Raw genomic sequence first — 27534 nt, forward strand, 5'->3', positions numbered from 1 at the left:
GTGCAGACATTTCTATAATAAAAGAAAATTCTGATGTATTCCATGACATGCAAGTAATAAAACCACAGACATTCGAGGCATATGAGAAGGAGTAATAAACTCCAAGGGCCTAGTCTCAATTGAATTGCAGACAGATAAATATATTATTCGATACGAATTTCATCTGCTTTATTCAGATTTCGCAATCCCATGCGATGGAATAATAGGATTAGATTTCATAAAAACTTTTAATTGCTAATTAGATTACAATAATTCAGAAGACTGGTTTATACTAAGAGCACTTCTACCAGCAAGATCCCAAGTGGTACGCAAAGTAGAGCTACATACATATATTCAGCAGAAGATAACATTTTAATTCCCAATCAGGAAATTAAACCGGGTGTTTATGTTGCAAACACTAATGCAACAGACCAAAGTACTTTTGTCCGATTGTTAAATACCACAGATAAATGCCAAATAGTAGGCTTTAACAATATAAAATTGGAATCACTTGCGAACTACGATATAGTTCAAAATAACAAACATATAAGAAAAGAATCTGTAATTCATAAATTGAGGAAAAATTTCCCAATACTATTTAAAGACAAACTCGATAAGTTATGCACCGACTTCACACCGAACCAATCACAACAAATAATTTTTATAAACAAAAATTAAGACTTAAGGATGATGAACCGGTATATGTGAAAAATTACCGGAATCCGTATAGCCAAATAGAAGAAATCCAGCGACAAGTTGGAAAGTTAATTGAACAGGGTATTGTTGAACCGTCTGTCTCGCCTTATAATAACCCACTCTTACTAGTCCCAAAGAAAACACTTTCGGGATCTAAAGAAAAAACTGGCGATTAGTAATTGACTATCGTCAAATAAACAAAAAATTGCTGTCAGATAAGTTTCCGCTCCCCAGAATTAATGATATTCTTGATCAATTGGGAAGAGCTAAATATTTTTCTTGCCTTGACTTAATGTCAGGTTTTCATCAAATTGAACTAGAAAAAAAAAACAAAAGATATAACGTCTTTTTCAACGAGCAATGGCTCATATCGTTTCACGCGATTACCTTTCGGTCTAAAAATAGCACTTTATTCATTTCAGAGAATGATGACAATAGCATTCTCAGGGCTTGAGCCTAGCGAAGCATTCCTCTATATGGATGATTTAATCGTTATTGGTTGTTCTGAACAACATATAATTAAAAATTTAATAGATGTTTTTGAACTTTGCAGAAAAAACAATCTAAAACTGCATCCAGAAAAATGCTCATTTTTTATGCATGAAATGACATTCCTAGGTCACAAATGCACAGATAAAGGAATCTTGCCAGACAACACAAAATTTGACGTCATCAAGAATTATCCAGTCCCACATGATGCAGATAGTCCTAGATGTTTCGTTGCATTTTGCAATTACTATAGACGTTTCATAAAAAATTTCGACGAATATTCCCGGCACATAACAAGATTATGCAAAAAGAATGTTCCATTCGAATGGACAGCAGAATGCGAAAATGCATTCCAATACTTAAAAGAAAAGCTCGTTCACCCTAATCTATTGCAGTACCCAGATTTTAGCAAAGAATTTTGCATAAACACAGATGCAAGCAAGCAAGCATGTGGAGCAGTTTTAACGCAAAACTACAATGGACTCCAGCTTCCAGTTTCATATGCATCAAGAGCATTCACTAAAGGTGAAAGCAACAAGAGAACTACAGAACTTGTTCTAGCTAGCAGCAATACATTTTTTTGGCCATATATATATAGAAAACACTTCACAGTGCGAACAGACCATAGACCATTAACATATTTATTCTCCATGGTCAACCCGAGTTCAAAACTAACACGCATGCGGCTAGAATTAGAAGAGTACGACTTTACAGTAGAGTATTTGAGAGGTAAAGATAATTTTGTGGCAGACGCCCTATTGCGGATAACTATATCCGAATTACGAGATATGAATACAAAAGTCCTGAAAGTCACTACCAGGCAACAAAGTAGACAGAAAAACTAAGCAGTTAATAACGAAGCACATTTGCCAAGGCAAAAACTTCAAGATGCTTCTCTAGGCCCAACGTATACGAAATCATCAATAATGACGAGGTACGGAAAGTAGTCCCCTTGCGAATAACAGAATCTAAATGTTCATTGAAACATGGAAAAACAGTTATAGCAAGAATTGATGTTAGCGATTTATACACCAATGGAATTCTCGACTTAGGTCAGTTCTTCCAAAGGCTTGAAATGCAAGCGGGTATACTTGAAATCAGCCAACTAAAAGTGGCACCGAGCGAAAAGATCTTTAAAATTATTTCAATAGATTCTTTTAAAAATATGGGCAATACTATATTGAAAACATTAAGAGTAGCGCAACTGCAGCCGGTGACCCTAATAGAAAATGAAAAAGAAGCAATACTGTCTACATACCATGATAGTCCAATTCAAGGAGATCATACTGGCATTACCAGAACGCTGGCAAAAATCAAAAGACGCTACTAATGGAAAAATATGGGGCGCCATATCAAAGAGTACATGTCATAAATGCCAGGTATCAAAAACGACGACACATACCCCCATGATAATAACAGAAATACCAGCGAAGGCTTTTGATAAAGTGATAGTGGACACAATAGGTCCACTACCAAAATCAGATAATGAAAATGAGTATATTGTCACATTAATATGCGATCTGACAAAATATTTAATAGCCATTCCAGTTGCATCCAAGAGTGCAAGTAATGTAGCTAAAGCTATATTCGAAAATCTTATACTACAGTACGGTCCAATGAAAATACTCATTACGGACATGGGAACTGAGTATACAAATCAAATTATAACAGATATGTGCAAGTACATGAAGATTGAAAATCTAACATCAACAGCATACCACCACCAAACTTTAGGGACAATAGAACAAAGTCATAGAATATTCAACGAATATATTCGTTCATACATATCAGCAGATAAGTCCGATTGGGATGTTTGGATACAATATTTCACTTATTGTTACAACACAACACCCTCGGCAGTGCATGAATATTGTCCATACGAACTAGTATTTGGAAGACTACCAAATCAGTTCATAGATTCATATATACAATTTAGACGACTACTCTAAGGAAATAAAATTTAGAATAGAAATAGCATATAAAAGAGCTAGAATAATGTTAGAAAACCATAAGTTAAAGAATAAAAAATACTACGATAAAAATACTGATTTGATTTACAAATAGTAGATAAAGTCTTGTTAAGGAAAGAAATAGGTCATAAACTAGATGCTAAGAAAATGATAATATAATAATTGCAGATGATAAAAATAAAAACCAAAAAGTTCATAAAAACAGGTTAAAACCATTTATAAAATAAAAATCGGAATGATCAACCGTAATAATAATAAAATTTAAAATTTATTAAAAAAAATATATATACATATATAATATCGATTATTTTTTATCTCAACAATTTAAAAAAAATTAAATAAAAAAAAAATTAAAAAAAAAAAATCAAATTAAAAATAAAAAAAATAATATATATATATATTTTATAATTTTCATTATAATTAAGTAATTTTACAAAAAAAAAAGCGAACACAAAAAAAAAAAAAAGACTACGTATAAATACTACTTTATTTTTAAAATTATGTTCAGTAATAAAATAATAATACCCGACGCAATGTAGAGTATTCTACATATAAAAGCTTTAAATGATCAACACATGATAGTGTATACTACATTTTCATGTTTATACTAGTGACACTTTGTCGCTATGCATAAACAAGGCGAGCGCATAATATAAACAAATGTAATGCGACCCCATGTGGCTGACCACCAGCGTGGAATCTGCCCCGTCAGCATATTCCCCAAGCCTTATGCGCCTGCTAAATATACATATATTCCATATGCATATACATATGTACACACATACATACTACGCTCTCTCGTTCTGCTGCCGAACCTATAGCGGCAGAACTTATATACTTAAGAATTCTTAGGCTAAGCACAAGAACATTTTTTAAATAAAATTCATTCGGTTTTTAACAACAGGAACAAACGCAACGTTTCTTTAATTGACTTATTTCTACAGCTGATTTCCCAATTGCTTAATGTAGCTTTGAACGTAAACGATATTTTGTATTGCATCACTCTGGTCTTTAAGCTGCATGGTCACACCTTTTTTGGATGATGCACTATCTAGCGTCTGGTGTATGTTTAGTTTTATTTGATTGCTTTTTGGCCAACAAAAAATTTCACAAGGAGTTAAATAAATATATTTTTAAAGCAAAACGAACCAACAAACTTATTTTATATATCACCATAAAATTGGTTCTTCGTGCAGGATTTGAATTCTAGGCAATTTTTTTTTTGCTTGACAAAATTGATGCAGAGTCGCAATGCAAATGGGTCTCCCACAGCCGTGAGGGGACATCTCCAACCATTAAAGATTTTCTCAGATTTCTCGGGGAACGTTGTGATGAGTTCGAATTAAGCTAGTGCGAAAAAGTCGCACAATCAAGCATTACGAAATCTACTCGGATATTGATATCGGCAGACTCAAGAGGGTGCCTTAAATGTGAGTCTAAGGAGCATAGTGTATACAACTGTGACCAGTTCTTGAAGCTCTCCGTGGAGAGGCGCTACTCATTTTCTAAGGAGAAATGTTTGTGTTCCAGTTGTCTAAGGCCTGACCATGGTATTTCAAGATGTGATTAAACGTATAGATGCAAACATTGTCAGGACAAGCTAGACACACTGCTACATCGCCAAGCCGAAGAGAACAGCATTAATTCCACAGAAGCTATGATTACCAAAACTAAGCAAGTAAAGGATGTCCAATCTATTGAATCACAGCTGTCCACAGATCTAGTTTTTGCATTGAATTCAAAAGGATCATAGACCACTTGTCGTGTTCTCTTTGATAGTGGATAAGAATTATCATATAATTCGGAGCTTTCCATATGATCAGTGGGCCTCTCACGCTCACCATCTCGAATACTTGAATCAGGAATTTGTAAAGGTACTTTTACCTGTCGTCCTTTTTTACCTAAGCAGCGTTACTTTCCATGCGAAAGAGGGAGTGGAAAATAGTTTGGTGGTTTTGCTACTGATCACTATCTTATTTCAATTGTGGTTATTTTTTAGAATGAATTAGTTGCTTAAATTGACGCCAAGCAGAAAGTCCAAAAAAAATATTCAAATTTTCTTAGGGTCCGAAGGTGTACTATCAATTTTAAAAAAATTTAAGAATGTTTTTTTCCAGTTCCAAATTTTGCCGTTTTTTAATCAAATTAAAATTCGATTTAAAAAGAAATAGAATGACCAAGTCAACTCTATAAATAAACAAAAAGTTTATGTGTCAAATTTTTTACCGCCACTGTATATTTTTTATTAAATTTTTACTTTTTAAATTCTATTCGTTCTATTTGAGGATGTAATGCGCATTAATGACATTTTATAACACCATTCAATTAAAAACACAGTCTTTTACAAATACTTTCTCCAATAATTAATAAGTTTTATTATTAAATATTCCGTCAAATGAGACATAATTCTAATTCTATTATTAAAATTTATATTTTTTATTAAATTTTATTTAACAATATTTACTTTAGCTTAGGTCTATTAATTGAATGGTTTTAAAAACGGCATGAATTTAAATGGAGTTACCACCTTGTGTTAAAAAAAATGCGATTTTTTTGTTTTTGCATTTTCGGATAGATATATGATTCAAGAATACTGTGTAAAAATTTCAAGTGGAAATCTGTAAAATTACGAATGTTATCGGTCGTTAAATGGAACGGTTGACCGTTGCGGCGCGATGGGCCGCAGCGCAAATTTTCAAACACGTTTTTCTCAAAACTAAGTTTTTGGAGCTTTTGCAAGTCCTACAAGGCGCAAAAATTAAGCCATCGCTATGAAACTGCTTACTCAGGGTATGGTGCATCGTTGGCGAAAAATTGTCAATTTAAAAAAATAATTAGTAAGAAAAAAAAGACAAAAAATCAATTTTTTTTCTATAAAAGCTCATAACTATTTCATTTTTCATTCCAATTCTACTACCAGCGAACCGAAAAAGTGTCTAGATTGAGAAAAAATTTTCATTTTTGGATTGAGACTTCATTTGCGAACGGTAGTACTCCCATTAGGACGAGATAGGGATGAAATTGTTAATATTACGCCTGTAAAAAAATATATTGAGGGTGTTCATTGTTTACAGTTATTTTTGTTATAATTTTTATTAAAAAGGCCAAAATACCCGACCACAAAAAAATTATTATTTTTTGGCAAATTTTCCAATTTGCAATTTTTCCTGCATGTAGTAGTAACTAATGCCAAACATTTAAGTATAAATAATATACTGATAATCATCTAGAAAAATACAAGCAAGGTTTCCGAGGTTTTGTTGACATAAATATATTACCTGTTCAATGTACTCCAAGACATGATTTCTGCACGAATCATACATTGGAGCATGCAGTTCCGGTATAATCGATCTAAGAATGAACTGGAGAAATTCGCCGTTATCAAGCGTGCAGGATTGGCTTCTTCCCATATACTGATGTGCAGTAAACAGCAATCTGAATGAAGCTGGTAATCTGGCTTCTTCATCAGGAATGTCGATCAAATTGTGATTTATCTGATCTTCCCTAAAATTATATAAAACATTTGCAGCATAAAATAAATAACAGAATCGACGCTTGAATATAATAGACATATGTATCACTTTTCATCCTAAGCTCTTTTTATACCCTTGCAAAAAGAGTATTTTAATTTTGGTCAGCAGGGTGCAACGCATAGAAGGAACATATCCGCCATGCAAAGAATATAAAAGTCCCTGTTTACCTCCGATTGTTCCTTTGGGATCTATATGGCATGACTATGTCGGGTGACTACCCGATGTTGATCAAATTTGGCACAGTCATTAACAGGTATATAAAATTGTCAAATTTTAAATTTAAGGCAACCGAGTTAAAAGTGACAGAGTTATTCATTAGAGTCCCTGTTTTTCGACCATACCTATGGCCATTATAAATTTTACCTTCACTCGGAGACCTGCTGGCCCAGACCGTCAGAGAGCTCGGCACAGACGTTGCAATCATAAGCGGTGCTAGTAGGCGCACTTCCTATCCGAATCCTAGCTGACGAGACTAGTTACCTGTTTACCAAGCTAAAAGACCCGAGCATTTCGCAAATCAAAAGAACTGCAATCGCCAAGAGGGACCGGAGCAGAAGTATTTCTACATGGCAAGCGCTATATTAAAAATCCGTCGGTGCGTATGCGTTTTAGTCAGCCATCTTAAGAGCTATCGATATGGAATTTTTTTTTTGGGCTTTTTATTACCCGGGTAAGATAAAGTATGAAAATTGTTAGTATCGGACCACTATATCATATAGCTCTAGAAGAAACATTTTCATTAAATTGGAGAATCCCCATAAAATTAACTAATATGATAGTATTGGATATAAAACCTCAGATTCCAAAATTTAAATCTGATCGAATATATAGGACACAATACAGTCAATATAAATCGATGCAACCACTGCCGACATCCCTGCTTTCTACCAACTACTCATCATCAAATCAACAGAGCACATGCATACACACACAGACGCAACGCTACATAAGCTGTATGTGAATGCGTGACGTGCTTTGCTGTGGGAATGATGGTAGAAGAAGAAAAAATTTTAGTAAAAAGAGTAATAATGTTTTGTTTGTGTATTGATGAATTGAGTTGCAGGGAAAGAAATTTCAAAAAGTAATAATATTATTGCCAAGGACTGCAAGGGTATGAAACCTTCGGCATAGCCGAAGTTAGCTTCTTTGATATTTTTTTAGAAGATGCCCTATAGAACACCATTTCATTTCGTGTTAGAATGTTTATGAAGTTGTATTGATTTTTAATACTGTCTGGACGTTGACGCGTACAATGCGAAGTACGTTCAAGTGGCCCATACGACACCAGGATACCAAAGAGCTGTCCAACTACCGCCCGACAAACCGTGGGGCGCAGCCGTATATCGGACGGCACGATCGCGTGGACAAATACAAATAAAACGGACAAACAATTAAAATATGATTAACTACTGCTAATTACGAGCTAAGTGTGCTAAAATAGAGGTTTTTACAAGAGAAAGAGAGGCTTCTGTTCTGATTACGGGATACAGAAGATTGTAATCAGAACATAGGACTCGAAAAGGTTCATGCAAAGAATAGTTGGAACTACAGTGTTTTAAGGATAGAGGAATAAAATTTCTAGTAGGTCTACGGGGTACAGATAGGTTTAACTGGTTCAATAGCTCAGGTGAGTCTATTTCACCTAATAAAAGTTTGTGAATAAAAATAGCACCAAGCATTACTCTACGATTAATTAAAGAAGAAGATTGATTAAAAGAAGCCTACTGGAGTATGATGGCAAATTGACATTGCGATCCCAATTTAGACCGCGAAGAGCGAAAAGCAGAAATTGCTTTTGAACAGATTCAATTTTGCTTTGGTGGGTCTCATATTGCGGCGACCATATGCAAGATCCGTACTCTAAGATAGGACGAATTAATGAAGTATACACAATTTTGGTTGTGTACGGATCGTCAAAATCTTTTTTACAAACCCAAGAACATTCATAACTTTAATAACTGTGGCAAAAATATGAGGATTAAAAGTTAATTTATGGTCCATAAGAACAACTAAGTCATTGATAATATCTAACCGTTCTAAGGCAGTGTTGTTAAGATAGTAAGTTGCTAAGTCTAGAGTGCATCTATAAAAAGGCATAACTTTACATTCGGAGCCATTGAAACTTAATAGGTTGTGTTTGTGGTGGGGCGGAAGGACTCAAATAAGCCGCAAGTGGTTGGCGGGTGCAAAATGTTTTCAGGGGTCTGGTGCGTGAGTAAAATAATTAAAACGCGCGAAAAACTTCGTTTTAATTAAATTATGATTTATTTCTTTAAGTGACAATCGAGAAAAAAAAGGCAAATTCCAGGAAAAGAACGGGTGTTCGGGTTAAAATCTCGTCTTAGAATAAATGGCGATGCCCATGGGAAAAATCAAGTCACTCCTCCTGGTGTGACCGTAGATGCCGAGGATCAAAAAACCCTCCTCACTCCTCACTGCTCTTCGCCGCACACTGCTGTTCACCCGGTGGCGTGAACATACCGCCCCCCTTGCAACATGTTGCAATTGCCACCCTGGACATACAAAGGATGGGGGACGGCAGCGTCCTGGAGCGCCTAGATCCCACAGGATCCGGAAACGACCCATCCGAACACGGTGCTCTGAGCTGCGGGAGTACCGCTATGACCGGGCACACAGCCTGGTTGGATGAAATAGGCCGGTAGAAATAGGGGTCGGCCAGGATCAGGGTGGCAAATTTCTCCCGGACCGGCGCCGACACTTCCCGGATGGGAGTGCGGATGAGCAAGTCCTCTTCGACCCGGAATATAACGTTCCGTCGGAACGTCTTGTCGGACCTCGACTCGAGGACGGCCGTGCAGGCTTGGTCGACCCCGACCTTGGTCACAGCTAACCCCAGGGACCGGGCAAAGGAGCGATTGATGCGGCTCTCAGCCGCACACGCATCGAGAAGGACGCGGGTCTCGAAGGATTTCGAGCCATTGCCCAACCGGAGAACTGCGGTTGGCAGGACAGTCGTCGTCCTGGCGTGGAGCAGGGAGGATAAAGAGATTTCGGGTGCGCCTTCTGGGGAAGCGGAGCGGTCGGACGATGATCGGGAACAGGGTTGTAGCGGGGGTGCAGCACGCCCGGAGGGGGGTGATTGGCTGCGCCGCCGGGCGGAGGCACGTGGTCTCGGCGTTTGGTCGGCCATGTGGAGCAGGGTGTGGTGCCTTTGCCCGCATCGTCGGCAACCATGGCGAGTCCGGCACGCGTCGGATGAAAGCTCGTGTGCCAAGCAATTGGGACAATACTTGTTGATCAGCACCGCCCGGAGCCGCTTTTCCCCTCGGAGGTTCAGGAAGCGCTGACACTGCCGGAGTGCATGAACCCCCGACAGACCCGGCATCGGTACACGTTCGTGCCCTGCGGAGCAGCTCGTTTGCTGCGGTGGTGCGGCAGACGTGTGGGGGCCATGTCGCTATGAAGGGGGGAGCTGAACGAACTGTAACGAAAGAAATTACGTAGGGGGGAGTGGATTAGTCTATGCGCGGGAACGAACAACATGCACGGAGACGAGGACATTCGGAGGGAACATAGAGGGATTGGGAGTCACGATACGGTTTTAGGCTCAGGACTCCTGCTGTCTTGCAACAGAATGAGCTTCGCTACGGGTCTTCGGATAGACCCACGCGCTGTGGTGACATCAGCCACTCGGACGAGACCGTCAGCCCTGGGCAGAGTGCGCTCAATTCGCCCTAAGCGCCACTCGTTGGAGTGGAGGTTATATTCAGACACGATCACGAGGTCGCTGGTCTGGAGGCTGCGAGTCGGTGATTTCCACTTATTCCGTTTGTGAAGCTCCTTGAGGTACTCACTCTTCCAGCGGCGGCAGAAAGCCTGCTGGATTGCCTTCAGTCGCTGCCATCGGTTGATCAGCGACATAGGCTCGACCAGAATTTCCGGTTCCGCAATGGATAAGAGCGGTCCTCCAATCAGGAAATGTCCCGGGCTTAGGGCCAGCAGATCCTCTGGATCCTCGCTCATGGGAGAGATTGGCCTGGAGTTTAGGCACGCTTCGATCCTACACAGGAGAGTGGAAAGTTCCTCGAAGGTGTACTTGGCAGTGGAAGAGGACTTGTAAAACAGGGTCTTAAAACTTTTGACCCCTGCTTCCCACAATCCTCCCATATGGGGCGCGCTTGGCGGAATGAACTGCCAGGATAAAACGTGCTGGGTAAATGCTTGGTGGCATTCCGGAAATCTTTTTCGAGCGCCTTTGAGGCCCCTACGAAGGTTTTGCCATTGTCGGAGTAAATGCGCTGTGGGCATTGTCTCCGTGCGACAAACCGAGAGAAGGCTGCAAGAAATCGTTCAGTGGTGAGGTCGGAGGTAGCCTCGAGATGGATCGCCTTCGTGGTGAAACACACAAAGACGCAGACATAACCCTTAGTTATGAGACACACACGCCCGGTGTAATTTTTGATCTCGAACGGCCCTGCGAAGTCAATGCCCTTGTGGGTGAAGGGCCTGGAGTACGTGATGCGTTCTCGAGGGAGATCACCCATCATCTGAGTCTGTAGTCGTCAACGATGAACGATGCAGACTTCACACCCCTTGATGTGGGACTTCACCATGTTCTTGATCCGTGGGATCCAGAATTTGGTGCGCAGATACCGCACCATCAGTTGATTGCCGCCATGCAACGTGATGCGGTGGGCGAATTCGACAAGCAGACGTGTGAAATGAGTACTATAGGGGAGGAGAATAGGGTGACGTTCATCATATCGGAGGGACTCAGCGGCCCGGAGTCGTCCGCAGGAGCGGAGTATCCCATGCTGGTCGAGAAATGGATTCAGATTGAGTAGCGTGCTGGATTATGGCAGGGGTCGCCCTTCACCCAGGGCCCGAATCTCCGCGAGGTATTCCCGATGCTGAGAGGTCCGAGTCAAGGCGCGCTCGGCGGAAAGAAGATCGTCATTGGTGAGGCGGACCGTAGGATGTACGCGATGACTCGTAATGCCCTACCATAGTCCGAGAAACGTTCGCTAACGTCATCGAGTAGGGTGGTCGCGGTGGTGTGGCACTGGACTCGTTGCTCCAGCTGGGTGTCTGGGAGTTCGTTATGGGGAGTTGGCCAATACTCGGGGACTCGCTGGAGCCAGTCCGGCCCATGCCACCAGAGGCTGCTGGCCGATAACTCGACCGCGGAGACTCCACGGCTAGCCAGATCAGCGGGGTTGTCCACGGAGCGCACATGTGACCAGCTTTGGCCACTGGTGCTTTTGGAGATGCTGGATACTCGATTGGCCACAAAGGTGGACCAACTGCACGGGGGCTTATTAAGCCAACCCAACACAATGGTGGAGTCGGTCCAAAACTGGGAGGTTGAAGGTTGGATTAGAAGTTCAGGAGCGATCGACGCCCAGAGATCGGCTAGCAAAACCGCTCCGCACAACTCCAGCCGAGGCAGCGAGACTGTTTTGACCGGAGCTAGCTTAGTCTTAGTTAGGAGTCTTAGCCGTTAATAGATGGACGCTTACTTGATCGCGATAACTAACCCGCACATATAGGGTTGCCCCGTACGCTTTCTGTAACGCGCCACAGAAGCCATGAAGCTCCCACGAGAGCGTGTCGCTGGTGTTTAGCCAACGGGGGATGCGGAGTTCACTGAGGCCTTGGTAATCCTGCAGAAATTCGTGCCATTGCTGCAGCAGGAGAGGCGGCAGAACATCATCCCAGCCCAGTTCGGTTAGCCAGATTTGCTGCATGAACATTTTCGCTCGAATAAGAAATGGAGCTAGCCAGCCAGCGGGTCGAAGAGTTTAGCGATATGGGACAGAACTTGCCTCTTGGAGATCGACTCCTTCAGGGGGGGTCCGCTACGGTGAAGAAGAAGACGTCCTCGGCAGCTCGCCAGCGGATGCCCAAGGTTTCTGCAGTGCTCGCGTCTTCCAGCTCGAGAAAGTCCTCTCGCAGCAGGTGCTCTCTCGGAATAGCTTGAAGTACTTACTTCTTATTGGAAGTCCACTTCCGAAGCGGGAGGCCCGAAGATTGGAGGGCAGCTTGAAGCTCTCGTATGGCGAGACGGGCGTCGGCTTCAGTGTGAGCGCCGGCAAGGACATCATCAACATACATGTAGTTCCGAAAGATTTCGCTCGCCTGAGGGTACATCGCTTGCACGTCTTGTGCCAATTGTAAAAGGACTCGGATCGCCAAGAATGGCGCGCAGTTAACCCCAAACGTGACAGTTTGTAGCTCATAATCCTGAATATTGCCGCAGCGGTCTCGGTAGAGGATCCGCTGAAAGGCGGTATGCCTGGGGTCGACTCGGATTTGTCGATACATCTGCGTTATGTCAGCGTTGAAAACGAATTGAAAGATCCGCCATTTCAGTACCTGAAGCGTGAGATCGGCCTGAAGAGTAGGGCCGGTGTGCAAGACATAGTTGAGGCTGACGCCTCGTGTGGAGGGGCTCGACGCGTTAAATACCACGCGTACCTTGGTGGTGGTGCTATCGGGCTTAACACCGCGTGATGGGGGAGATAGAAGTTTTTCCCATCTTGAGGCGGCGTCACCCGAATCATATGCCCAATTCCTCGTACTCTTGAATTATGGCATCGTACTGCGTTTTTAGGACGGGATCCTTGAGAAGGTGTGCTTCATTCCGCAGGAATTGAGCCAGCGCGATCGGTCTTGAATGACCCAATTCGACGCTATACGGACCTTTGAACGGTAAGGACACAACATACCTCACTTCACCTTCCCTCTTCGGGTGGTCTCCTGGAAGTTCCGCTCGCAGAATACGTCATCCTCCTTCTCCGGCGTTGCGGGAAGGTCTTCCACCTCCCAAAACTTGGTGAGGAGTACCTCAAGTTTTGCTTCTGGACTAACTCGCGTCTGTGCAGCGAAAACTGATCGAGACACTGGAGGGTCAGGCATGATAGCCCCACACAGAACCCATCCAAAGATGGTTTCTAGCCCGACGAACTGACCAATATCCTTTTTGGTCCGTTCTCCGAGGATGTGGGGAAACAGGTCTACACCGATAATCATGTCAATAAGCGCGGGCTTGTTGTAGTACGGGTCAGCCAGGGGGCGATCAAGCACTGCGTCGGAACCGTGTTAAGGAATGGAGCCGTTGGAATGGCCCCTGACATTTTGGATACGACCAGGGCGGAGACCTCAATCTTGTTCAGTCGGTCACACGAGGGAGACAGCATTAGCAGACACACCTTGTCGGCGCAGCCTCCATCACTCTGGCCCATGCCAGTAACCGCGGCGTCTACTGGGTAAAAGGGGGGTTGGACCATGTTGAAGACACGCTCGGAGAGAAACGTTGAATCGGCCCAGAGTCGATCAACGCCCGAATATGGTGATCCACACCACGATGGTGCAGAGTGACAATCGCAGTGCCTAAAAGGCCTCTGCCTGGGGTAGATGCAAAATAACTTTGAGCATTTGTGAGCTGGTTGCTCGTGGACGGACGCTCTGTGGCGCTGGATGGTGGGACTTGGGCAGCGGACGGCGAGAACACGGACACATCACTAGGATGCAACAGAGTATGATGACGTTCCTTGCAGGTATGGCAATTATGCGCACTGGAGCAGCCTTTCACTTGATGACACGGGCAAAACAGTTCAGACAAAGTCCCTGCTGTCTAATGGTTTCCAGACGCCTCTGAACAGGCATGTCAAGGAAACTAGGACAAAGCCGTATTGGGTGATTCTCCCGATGGCAAGACGCAGGTTCGAGCTGAGCTTTCGCGGGAAACGCTTTGACCTTCATCGTCGCAGAGGATTTGCGGGGGCCAATGGCCATGGCTTGGACACTTGGGGCCGACTTATGTTCTTCGGTGGAATCCAGGGCACGATACCGATCGGTGAGAAATTGGTTCAAATCGTACCAAGTGGAAACGACAGTTTTATTTGGCACTGATTGTTCCCACAGGAGGATTGTGGCCTTCGGCAATTTGCTAGTGCATATGGCGATAAGTAAGACATCCCAATTCTCAGTACTAACACCCGAACGCTCAAGCGCGGTAAGACACCCTTGAAACGCAGTCTTCAGCTCTCGCAAGGATTTGCCCGACTCTTGTGCCACCGCGGGAATCTGAAGCAGTTGTCTGGCTTGAGTCATGACTAGCAGACGGCTATTTTGGTACCGTGCGGTGAGGTGCTCCCACGCGGCCTGGAAACCCTCATTCGTCATGGGGGACTTAGCCACGATGGTTCTCGCTTCCCCTCGCGTCTTGGCGTTCAAGTGATAGAGCTTTTCCACTTGTGACAAATACGGATTGGCGATATAAACGGCAGCAAAGGGATTTGAGCTGCTCTAAGTGCATTTTAATGCAAAATAAGGGCACTTCAGAAGTTAGAGCTTCACTCTCAGGAGCTTCAAACAGAGTCAATGCGTCGCGCGCCAGAACGAAATCGGAGAGGGACATTTTGGATTGTTCTCTACGCTGTTGTGATACGGATCGGGAACGTCAGAACAGTGCGTCACAATAACGTGCGGGATCTGAGCCTGGGTTGAAAGCTTGGAACGACCTTTGTGTTCACTCGAGTCTTTAACCGAGAATCTGCGACCCTTAGGTAGGCTGGACGAAGACGGACGGGATCTTGGGGATTCGCCGCGGCTGCGAACAGACGAGAACTTGCGCGAAATATCCGTACGCTTAACGGTCACCGGAGTTATCGGACGAAAGACTGTTAGACTTCGGCGCAGTCTTGGACAACTCCGTGGACATACTCAGGGGACGATCTTACCGACGAACACCGAGGTTGTGAGCCTTTTGTTTTTTTTTTTTTTTTGGTTTTGGAAAAACCACAGAAAATGAGAAGTGGACTGTATGAGGACGCAAGAACGTTCTCACTGTGCACCGCAGGATTGCGGGAGAATGCTCTACGTTTTTATATAAATCTGGATCTGGATATATATATGTGCGCAAAATAATGGCCGGAAAAAATTATATACGATTTATAAATATGAACGGATATATATATGGGCACGATAATGCTGGAACAAAAAATATATATGTATTTATTTCGAAATATGGGCGGATATATATATGTGCGCAAAATACTGGCCGGAAAAATATATGTATAATTTATAAATGTGGACAGATATATGTGAGGGCAAAATAATGGCCGGAAGAAATTATATGTATCTTTATTTATAAATATGGACGGATATATAATAAGGCGAAAGAAGGAAATCGGAAATGTGATTTGAATTTGGCGCATTTGAGCCGCCTATCGATATCACGACTCGACTCACGTGTCACCACTACTCCGAAAACAGCTGTCGGCCGCTGCTTATATGTTTGGTTTTGGTTTTGTTGTTAATTATGTTAATAAATTTATATATTTTTTTTTTTGTGGTTGTGCGGAGGAAAAAGAGCAAAACGAACGTTTCTACACACCGCGAGTGTTGTGCGCGAAAAACAAACAAAATACCCGATCAGTGCATATGGACGAATGCTTTGATCTATGTAAGTACGTACATGCGTAAGTACACAGGTGAGTATATAGATATGCCGCAGTCCTCGGTAGATGAGTTGTCTAAGTGGCGCAGTCATTTAGTAACTGAACAACGAGGATCCCGGTTCGAATCCCAGGCTAGTGTATGGATGTAGTTTTCGTCTAAGCCGAAGGCCTTAGTTGCCAGTGCTTGTAAAATATAGTTAGGTTGATAGTTTACAACTATATCCTATACTTTAATAATAATAATAATAATAATAATATAGATATGTATGCACACGCGTTGTTCACAAAAAACGTAAGTAATTTGTCATTTAGTTGGATGTGGGGTTCCTTTCCCCTCCTTTTTTTTTTGTGTTAAATCAATGCGCGACACCGAAATGGATTATGTGTTGTGGATATGTACATATGTGCAATGTATGACTATGTAAGTATGTATGTACATATGTAATTATTCCAACACATAAGAAAAAGCGGTGAACACTTTGATTACTATTTTTTCCTATTTTTGTATAACACTTTAATAATTTTTTTTGTTTTTTAAACTTTTACGCGGACTTGGCAAACAGCTGTGGAAACTACATGTACATGTGAATGCATATGTAAAAAAGTGGAATTGGACAAGTGCGAGGAAAAGACATAAATAAAAATGGATAAACGTGGAATGTAAAAACAAAACGTTGGACAAACACGCTAAGGATTAGGAACTACCATGTAACCTTGGAACAGGTCAGGTATGTACATACAATATATAAAAGTGTGTAGGTCGCTATGGAAAAGCGGGAAAACCTCACAGTTTTATTAGTATGTAGGGGCAAATGAAATGAATAATGAAATTTTTGTACTTATCAGGAATTCCGCCGATGCAAGCCGGAGGAGCGGAAGGAGATCCGGCTCGAAGGACCAATGTTTGTGGAGGGGCGGAAGGACCCAAATAAGCCGCAAGTGGTTGGCGGGTGCCAATGTTTTCAGGGGTCTGGTGCGTGAGTAAAATAATTAAAACGCGCGAAAAACTTCGTTTTAATTCAATGATGATTTATTTCTTTAAGTGATACTATGTCCCGACACACACGAGATGACTGCGGGTTGAACAAATTTACAAATCGAGAAAAAAAAAGGCAAATTCCAGGAAAAGAACGGGTGTTCGGGTTAAAATCTCGTCTTAGAATAAATGGCGATGCCCATGGGAAAAATCAAGTCACTCCTCCTGGTGTGACCGTAGATGCCGAGGATCAAAAAACCCTCCTCACTCCTCACTGCTCTTCGCCTCTCACTGCTGTTCACCCGGTGGCGTGAACAGGTTGGTTTCACACCAACTCTGAAGATCATTAAGATCGGATTGAAGCAGGCAAGAAGACGATATTTCTTTAAAACTGAGGTAACGCTTAATACATCCGCGTACATAAGCACACGAGAATGTGTTATTACCAATGGAAGATCATTAATGAAAATAGTGAATAGCAATGGACCCAAATGACTACCCTGAGGTACTCCAGAGGTCACTTGGAAGGTCTTAGAATATGAAGACTTAAAGAGGATCTTTTGTGTACGCTTAGAAAGATATTGAAGAATCCAAACAAGCACTTTGGATCAACCAATTTTGACCATTTTTTTTGTAAATGTTGGTTGTGGCCCAAAGAAGGGTTTTTTTCCAAAAGAAAGTTAATTTTCAGTTTAACCAATTAACTAAAGGCGTTTTAAAATGAATGAATAAAACCAGTTTTATACAACACTATACGTTAGAGGTATACGTCAATTTTTTGCGTTCAATAAGAGAAGTGAGCTTAGAATTTTAAAAATTAAGTGAATTGTATATAAATCACATTCAAAATGCCACTTCCACGATGTTCAAATACTGGTAGACGAACACGAAACGCCACAGGTGTTAAAGAATTTCGTAGACGTAATGCGAACACAGTTGACAACAACATGGAATTGGCGGCTTATAATTATGATAGCACAATTGATTATAGCATATATTCCAATATTGGACAAATGAATAAAGAATGTGTGCATTGCAGAGCATTGAAATTTATGAACGAAACGCCTGCCATGTGCTGTGCTTCTGGAAAAGTTCAATTGCCTGCATTAGAACCTCCACCAGACCCTTTGCACTCATTAATTTATAGCAATTCACAAGCGTCAAAGGAGTTTTTAAAAAATATTCAAAAGTACAATTCGTGCTTTCAAATGACATCTTTTGGGGCTACAAATATTATAAGATATGGATTTATGCCGACCTTTAAGGTAATTACTTCTTAGTACTTACTATGCAATTTGATTTATGAGAAAAAGAATTCCTGATTCAAGGTCAGATATACCATAGGGCTGGGTCACTGTTGCCATTCCCAGATGCTGACCATCAGTTTTTACAAATATATTTCATTGGTGATGTTGATAGCGAATTGAACCAGCGCTGTGCAATCGCTACAAATGTTAGAAGAGAAATCTTGAGTGAGCTGCTAAGATTTTTCCATCAGCACAATGAATTGGTCAAATTATTCAAGAATGCACTGGATCAGATGCCCACCGATGATAAAATCATAATACGTGCTGACAGAACACCACTCGGACAACATGCCAGGCGATTTAAAGCACCAACAATCAATGAAGTTGCAATCGTAATAGTTGGAGAACAATTTCATCAAAGAGATATTGTTTTGCATCGTAGGAATGAGCAACTAAATCGTATTTCTGAACTCCATCGTTGTTATGACGCATTACAATACCCGATTTTGTTCTGGAGAGGAGATGACGGGTATCATATTGATATCAATATACGAACGATAAATGCAATAACTGGTATAAAAAATTACGATCAGTATCAACCAAAATAGTAATTCTTATAATTTTTAGGTCAGGAAACATCGAAAAAAGTTAGTGCGATGAATTATTATTCGTATCGATTGATGATTCGTTATCAGGATGACAATTACATTTTAAGATGCAATAAACTTTTTCATCTATATATTGTGGACATGTATGCTAAAGTCGATAGCGAACGATTGAATTTCATCCGTCATAATCAAGCCAGAATGAGATCTGAAGAATACATTTACGTGATGCACTATTGAATGATGTGGATGTACATGAAATTGGACGTTTCCCGATATTACCATCGTCACATATCGGTAGCCCACGACATATGCACGAGTATACCCAAGATGCCATGACATATGTTCGTCAATACGGCCGTCCAGATCTGTTCATCACATTTACTTGCAACCCTAAATGGACTGAAGTGTATGAATACTTAGTTAATGGTCAGGTGCCAACAGATCGACACGATTTAACAGTTCGCATATTCTACCAAAAATTGAAAAAATTAATGGATTTCATTGTCAAGCTTCGTGTGTTTGGAGAAGTGCGCTGCCATATGTATCGAATTGAATGGCAAAAAAGGGGTTTGCCGCACGCTCACATTTTGATTTGGTTGGTACGGAAGTTAACACCAGATGTGATTGATAGTGTTATATCGGCCGAAATTCCAGATCCAAGCATCGATCCACAATTATTCGCTGTTGTCACTAAAAATATGATACTCGGTCCCTGTGGTGAAATCAATCCAAATTCACCATGTATAATAGACGGCAAGTTCTCAAAACGATTTCCAAAGCAATTAATTGCTGAAACGATACACGGTAATGATGGATATCCATTATATCGTCGACGATCAGCACAAGATAATGGTAAAACAACTACTATTAAAATCAGAAACGAAGATTTTGAAGTTGATGATCGTTGGATAGTGCCGTATTCACCGCTGTTATAAAAAATTTTCAATGCCCACATAAATGTCGAATGCTGCAATTCAGTAAAATCGATAAAGTACGTTTGCAAATATATAAATACGTGGCATGTTCCAGGGCGGGAGCACCAAATAATTTGTTTATTTATGCACCTGGAAACAAAACAAAAAATATTGTATACTCAATAGTATTAAACTAAGTTAAGTGCGTAGCAAAAAATTTGAAAATTGCCACGTCGAACATTTAATGGATGAACTAAACATTTAATTCGCCAGCAAGTAAAAAAGGGGGCAGAGCAACTCTTGCCGGGCCAGCTAGTACATGTATAATTTCATTCCAGCCTTTATTGTGCTCATATATACATATATCCATTTCCATCCAGATTTATATAAAAATTTGTATTCTTTGCCCTATACATCTTTATTTATATATTTCATCCGTGTTTTGTTTTATACCTACTTCCATTGTTACTTACAAATCCATCTAAACTTGTTTGTAATCACTCCGCTTTGTCTACGTGTAATTTTCGATCCGCATTCGTGCGTTCGTATGTTGTTCCGAATATATCTCCATTAAAGGGGCTCCTTTTCCGAGCCACGCGCGAGAGAATTCTCCCGCAACCCTGCGGTGCACAGTGAGAAAATTCTTGCGTACTCATACAGTCCACTTCTCTTTTTTGTTGTTTTTCCAAAACCAAAGGGCGCACAAACTCGGACTTCGTCGGTAAAGTCGTCCCCTGAGTATGTCCACGGAGCCGTCCAAGACTGCGCCGAAGTCTAACAGTCTTTCGTCTCCCTCTGCAACTCCGGTGACCATGAAGCGTACGGACATTCTGCGCAAGTCCCCGTCTGCTCGCAGCCACAGCGAATCCCCAAAGTCCCGTCCGTCTTCGTCCAGCCTACCTAAGGGTCGCAGATTCTCGGTTAAAGACTCGAGTGAACACAAAGGTCGTTCCAAGCTTTCAACCCAGGCTCAGATCCCGCACGTTATTGTCACGCACTGTTCTGACGTTCCCGTCACCCGATCCGTATCACAACAGCGTAGAGAACAATCCAAAATGTCCCTCTCCGATTTCGTTCTGGCGCCCGACGCATTGACTCTGTTTGAAGCTCCTGAGAGTGAAGCTCTAACTTCTGAAGTGCCCTTATTTTGCATTAAAATGCACTTAGAGCAGCTCAAATCCCTTTGCTGCCGTTTATATCGCCAATCCGTATTTGTCACAAGTGGAAAAGCTCTATCACTTGAACGCCAAGACGCGAGGGGAAGCGAGAACCATCGTGGCTAAGTCCCCCATGACGAATGAGGGTTTCCAGGCCGCGTGGGAGCACCTCACCGCACGGTACCAAAATAGCCGTCTGCTAGTCATGACTCAAGCCAGACAACTGCTTCAGATTCCCGCGGTGGCACAAGAGTCGGGCAAATCCTTGCGAGAGCTGAAGACTGCGTTTCAAGGGTGTCTTACCGCGCTTGAGCGTTCGGGTGTTAGTACTGAGAATTGGGATGTCTTACTTATCGCCATATGGACTAGCAAATTGCCGAAGGCCACAATCCTCCTGTGGGAACAATCAGTGCCAAATAAAACTGTCGTTTCCACTTGGTACGATTTGAACCAATTTCTCACCGATCGGTATCGTGCCCTGGATTCCACCGAAGAACATAAGTCGGCCCCAAGTGTCCAAGCCATGGCCATTGGCCCCCGCAAATCCTCTGCGACGATGAAGGTCAAAGCGTTTCCCGCGAAAGATCAGCTCGAACCTGCGTCTTGTAAGCTTTGCCATCGGGAGAACCACCCAATACGGCTTTGTCCTAGTTTCCTTGACATGCCTGTTCAGAGGCGTCTGGAAACCATTAGACAGCAGGGACTTTGTCTGAACTGTTTTGCCCGCGGTCATCAAGTGAAAGGCTGCTCCAGTGCGCATAATTGCCATACCTGTAAGGAACGTCATCATACTCTGTTGCATCCTAGTGATGTGTCCGGTTCCTCGCCGTCCGCTGCGCAAGTCCCACTATCCAGCGCCACAGAGCGTCCGTCCACGAGCAACCAGCTCACAAATGCTCAAAGTTATTTTGAATCTACCCCAGGCAGAGGCCTCTTAGGCACTGCGACTGTCACTCTGCACTATCGCCCGCGCCTTTTGATATGATTATCGGTGTAGACCTGTTTCCCAACATCCGCGGAAAGCGGATCAATAAGGATATTGGTGATTTCGTCGGGCTAGAAACCATTTTTGGATGGGTTCTGTGTGGAGCTATCATGCCTGACCCTCCAGTGTCTGGATTAGTTTTCGCTGCACAGACGCGAGTTAGTCCGGAATCAAAACTTGAAGTACTCCTCACCAAGTTTTGGGAGGTGAAAGAACTTCCCGCAAAGCCGGAAAAGGAGGATGACGTATTCTGCGAGCGGAACTTCCAGGAGACCACCCGAAGAGGGAAGGTGAAGTGAGGTATGTTGTGTCCTTACCTTTCAAAGGTCCGTATAGCGTCGAATTGGGTCATTCAAGACCGATCGCGCTGGCTCAATTCCTGCGGAATGAAGCACACCTTCTCAAGGATCCCGTCCTAAAAACGCAGTACGATGCCATAATTCAAGAGTACGAGGAATTGGGCACATGATTCGGGTGACGCCGCCTCAAGATTGAAAAAACTTCTATCTCCCCCATCAGGCGGTGTTTAAGCCCGATAGCGCCACCACCAAGGTACGCGTGGTTTTTAACGCGTCGAGCCCCTCCACACGAGGCGTCAGCCTCAACGATGTCTTGCACACCGGCCCTACTCTTCAGGCCGATCTCACGCTTCAGGTACTGAAATGGCGGATCTTTCAATTCGTTTTCAACGCTGACATAACGCAGATGTATCGACAAATCCGAGTCGACCCCAGGCATACCGCCTTTCAGCTTATCCTCTACCGAGATCGTTGCGACAGTATTCAGGATTATGAGCTACAAACTGTTACGTTTGGGGTTAACTGCGCGCCATTCTTGGCGATCCGAGTTCTTTTACAATTGGCACAAGACGTGCAAGCGATGTACCCTCAGGCGAGCGAAATCCTTCGGAACTACATGTATGTTGATGATGTCACACAATTCTGCTCTCTGACGTGACGGTCGTGTTTTTGCATAGCTCCTGAGTTTTTATTAATATTTATTGTTTTCTCTCAGTTTTTAATTGTGCTAAGTTTGTTTACGCTTTCACTGGTGTTGTTTACTTGACACCCTTGTGTTTTATTTCCATAATTCGCCAAATTAAATAGTTTAAACAGTTTTTCTGTTTCGTGATTAGTAATTGGTGCATTTAATTTTTTTTCTTTTTATTTTTTTCTCTCTCGTCGTTGCTATTATTATTGATTTCTTATCGATAATTATCTTTGTGCTGTGAATTTAATTTTTTCTATTTATTCTTATATATATAAATTTATTTATTTATTTTTTTTTTTTTTGCCTTGTGTTTCTTTTGGCTTTATAATGGCTTGTTGTCTACCTACTTGCAAGCATTCTGATCGTTTTGATGATCAGTATAGAGCAATATCATCTTGGCTTTGCGATAATCTTATTCACTTAAAATGTGCTGTCCTCAATGGCCGCGACTACGACAAATTTTCTGGTTTGTCTGTGTCTAAGCCCGAGCTTGGCTTAATGCGCTGGACTTGCCCATCTTGTGCCAGCCAGCAGCTTGATTTTAGCCGTATGTATAAGGATCTTCGTTTAAAGTTTCTTTCTTTAAACAAACTGGCCAAACAGCTGTCTAACGAGTGTGACTTTAGCGTACATTTATTGTCACAATTCAAGTTTGTTCCACCTTCTGAGAAGTCGCCCAAGAAATGTACCCTTGAGTTGCCTCGCAAGCAGTCGCTAGCACTCTCTATTACATCTTCTCCCATTTTACTTTCGCCTACACCATCTTCTTGTCCCTCTTTATGCTCTTCTTTTCAGATTGAAGTACCCATTACAAGCCCTGGTGTACCTCATTCTATCCCTCACGGGAACTCTGATCAACCACAGGATCATGCTGGCTCTCAATCACTTGCGTATCCCAATGCTACTCCGCCTCCACTAAATGTGGTGCCTCATCGCAAACAATTATTTATCTCTAGGCTTGCTCCAGATACTTCTGAGTCGTCTGTGGCAGCTTACATTGGTAATATATGCCCTGCTAAGGTTTTAATTCAAAACTTTATATTTTCTAGGCCTCGCGAAATCTCCTCTTTTAAATTACAGTACCAAATAAGTATTTCTCAGCTATGGTTGACACTAATTTCTGGCCAGAGGGCATAGTTGTACACGAGGTTGCGCCCAATAAGCGCTCCCGTCCGTTGCCTGTCCACCTTCCTAATTTATCTTCTGCTTCAAAAAACTAATAGCGTCTAGTCTTTGCATTCATTATCAAAATGTAAGAGGACTTCTTACCAAGCTCTTGAACCTGTTCTGTGATAGCCAAACCTTTTCGGCTGACATATTAGCTTTCTCTGAAACTTGGCTTAACTCCTCTGTTTTGGATAATGAAATTCTTTCTAATAACTTTATTTCTTATAGGCTTGATCGTGTTCGTCGTCGTGGCGGTGGAGTACTTATTGCTGTTAACTCGAATCTGTGTTCAAGTGTTGTGCCAATTGATCTGCCCTTAGGTGTTGAGTTTATTTGCGTCGAAGTTACATGTTCCAACTTTAGCTTATATATTTCTTGTTCATATATTCCTCCAGCTTCTGATATCATGACCTATATGCACCATGCTGATGCTTTGCAAACTATTTTTAATCGTCTTAAAGATCATGATTTCCTTATAGTTTTAGGTGATTTCAACTTGCCTAATATTTCTTGGCTTGTTGATGATAATCTATCTTTCTTAATTCCTTCATCTTAACATGTTTTTCTTGATAGTCTACTTGGATGTCCGCTATATCAGTTGAATTCTTTCCTTAACTCTTCTAAAATAATCCTTGATCTTGTTTTTGTCTCTGATCCCACTATTAGTGCTGTATCCCGAACACAGCCCCTAGTGAAACCTGAAGATCCTTATCATCCCACGATTGAAGTCATTATTTCTTACAATTCCATTACTAATTCATTTAATAACATCGCAAATTCTCGTCGTAGATGTTTTCATAACACAAATTTCAATCTTCTTAATAACCTTATTTTCTCTTTTGCTTGGTCATTTCTATTTGAGTGCTGCGATATAAATTGTGCAGTGAAGTTTTTCTACTCTGCTCTTAATTCTCTAATTGATAAATGCGTTCCTTATGTGAATGTCTCTACCGTCTCCAGCGCGCCAGTCTGGTTCACACGTAGGCTCTCTAATCTCTGTAACATTAAATTGAGATAATTTAAAAGATTTAAAAAAACTGGTTCGCGACTTGACTACGCAAATTACTGTATAGCCAAATCTCAATTTTGTCTTTTAAACACTCAATGCTACAATAATTATATCGTTCGCTGTAAGGTTGAATTTTATAAGAACCCCAAAAGATTTTATAACTTTGTTAATTCCAAAAGACGCTCTAATGTACTACACTCCACCTTCAGACTTAATGACCAGACTGCTAATAATGATTCAGATATTGCAGATCTGTTTGCTAAATTCTTTCAGTCGACTTATTCTACTACTCTTTCGGATCCCACACCCTATCCCTTTTCAATCCCACATTTAAATTGTATGTTTTTCCTAGCATTACTGAAGACTGTATTATCTCTAGCTTGTCATCTCTGACGTCTTCCTTCGTTCCCGGTCCTGATACTATACCTAGTTGCATCCTTAAAATGTGTTCGATTTCCCTATCTATGCCTTTATATCGGTTATTTTTTATATCGAGTGAGACTTGTAGCTTTCCTGATTTTTGGAAGGAGTCTTTTATTATTCCGCTTTTAAAAAGGGTAGCAAATCGGATGTTTCTAACTACCGTGGCATTGCCAAACTTTCAAAAATACCAAAGCTGTTTGAGAAAATTATTACGTCTTCCCTTCAACCAGATCCAGATCCACTATTTCTCCTTGTCAGCATGGATTCATGAAAGGTCGTTCGTCGCTTACTAACCTTTTAGAATTGACTACCCTTGTACACCATGGCTTCCGTAAAAAGTGTCAAACTGATGTTATTTATACTGACTTTAGTAAGGCTTTCGATACGGTTGATCATTTTATGCTTCTCGCGAAACTTAACATCATGGTTTTTTCCCCGAAAACTGTTCGAGTTACGTCAGGTATACCCCAAGGCAGTCATCTGGGTCCACTGTTATTTACACTGTTTATAAATGATTTGCCTTTGGCTCATTCACGCGTGGTCATGTTTGCGGATGACGTCAAGATTTGTCCTTCTTTCCAACAGTACTTGCAATCAGATCTCGATGCGTTCTGTGATTGGTGACACGTTAATAAATTACACCTTAATGTCTCTAAGTGTTCTTTTATGACTTTCAGTCGTTTATCTCCATTCCTAGCTCATTACTCTATTTAGACTGTTCTGTTAGATTGTGTTCCATCGTTCAAAGACTTAGGCGTTATGTTTGACCCAAAACTTTCATTTAATGTTCACATTTCTTCAATTGTCAATAGAGCATGCAGCCTTCTTGGCTTCATGAAACGTTGGGCCAAAGAATTTGATGATCCCTATGTAACAAAGGTTTTATACACTTTGTTAGTTCGCACTACTCTCGAATATTGCTCGCTAGTGTGGAACCCGCAACGTGATGTTCACCAGCGTAGTATTGAATCGGTACAGAAGCAATTTCTTAAGTTAGCGTTACGCGGTCTTAATTGGGACCCGAGTCTTCGCCTACCTTCTTATTGTGACAGACTTCTTCTTATTAATCTTCCTTCACTTTACATCGGTAGACTCGTTTTTGGCATTCTCTTCACGAACCTTTTCGTGTTCTTTGCCAATCTTTTAACAACCTTTCTCACCTAATTTCTCCTCATCTTTCTGTCACTTCTCTTCGCGCTATACCTTTTAATCATCTACAGCGAAACCAATGAAAATATTCTGGACTTGGATTGGCTGCAACTCATCCCTGACCACATTGGCTGTGAATCGGGGCATAGCTGGCACCTTATGCAAATAAAACACCTCCTCCCGGTCGGGGATATTTAGTTGTGTATATAGCTAAACTATCTTCTTCAATTAATTACTATCTGTCTTAAGCTTAAGCTTTTTCGTCGACTGCTGTGTTAGTTGACGTAAATAAATAAGTAAATAAATAAATAAATAAATAGATTGGATTTCTTTTACCTGCTTAGTTCTGGTAAACATAGCTACTGTGGGATTAATGCTCTTCTCTTCGGCTTGGCGATGTAGCAGTGTGTCTAGCTTGTCCTGACAATCTTTGCATCTATACGTTGACTCATATCTTGAAATACCATGGTCAGGCCTTAGACAACTGAAACACAACCGTTTCTCCTTAGGAAATGGTCCTTCCAATCCTCCACTGTATTAGTTATAACCGCCTTATTTTGCTGAAATAGTCCGTTACAAATTAGTCATCTTCTGTTGGCACGTTATTTAGTTTGTTCATTAGCTCCTGGTGACTTTTTTAAAAGTTCTCCCATATGTACTCCAAGAGCTCAAGTTTCTCCTCGAAATAAAATGGCTTCGTTTTCCTGGCGATTGAATCCACTTTGGTATTCCGAATGAAGGCCTGAATTGCCTCTCCTCGTTCTGTCTGCTGCTTATAAAACTCCTCCATGTTCTTTTGTATTCTTATGTACTTGCT

At 41.7% G+C, this 27534-nt stretch overlaps 1 protein-coding gene across 1 annotated transcript in view; it reads right to left on the bottom strand.

Moving 5' to 3' along the window:
• Positions 1 to 6331: 6331 nt before the first annotated feature.
• The window catches only part of LOC124459852, a 148124-nt gene continuing 126921 nt past the window's right edge, over positions 6332 to 27534 (bottom strand). The window contains exon 4 of the mRNA XM_047009609.1: positions 6332 to 6638. Within this exon, the coding sequence (XP_046865565.1) occupies positions 6332 to 6638 (307 nt within the window). The remainder of the gene's footprint in view (positions 6639 to 27534) is intronic.

The sequence above is a fragment of the Drosophila willistoni genome (genome assembly GCF_018902025.1).
Source record: "Drosophila willistoni isolate 14030-0811.24 chromosome 2L unlocalized genomic scaffold, UCI_dwil_1.1 Seg168, whole genome shotgun sequence".
Classification (NCBI taxonomy): Eukaryota; Metazoa; Arthropoda; class Insecta; order Diptera; family Drosophilidae; genus Drosophila; species Drosophila willistoni.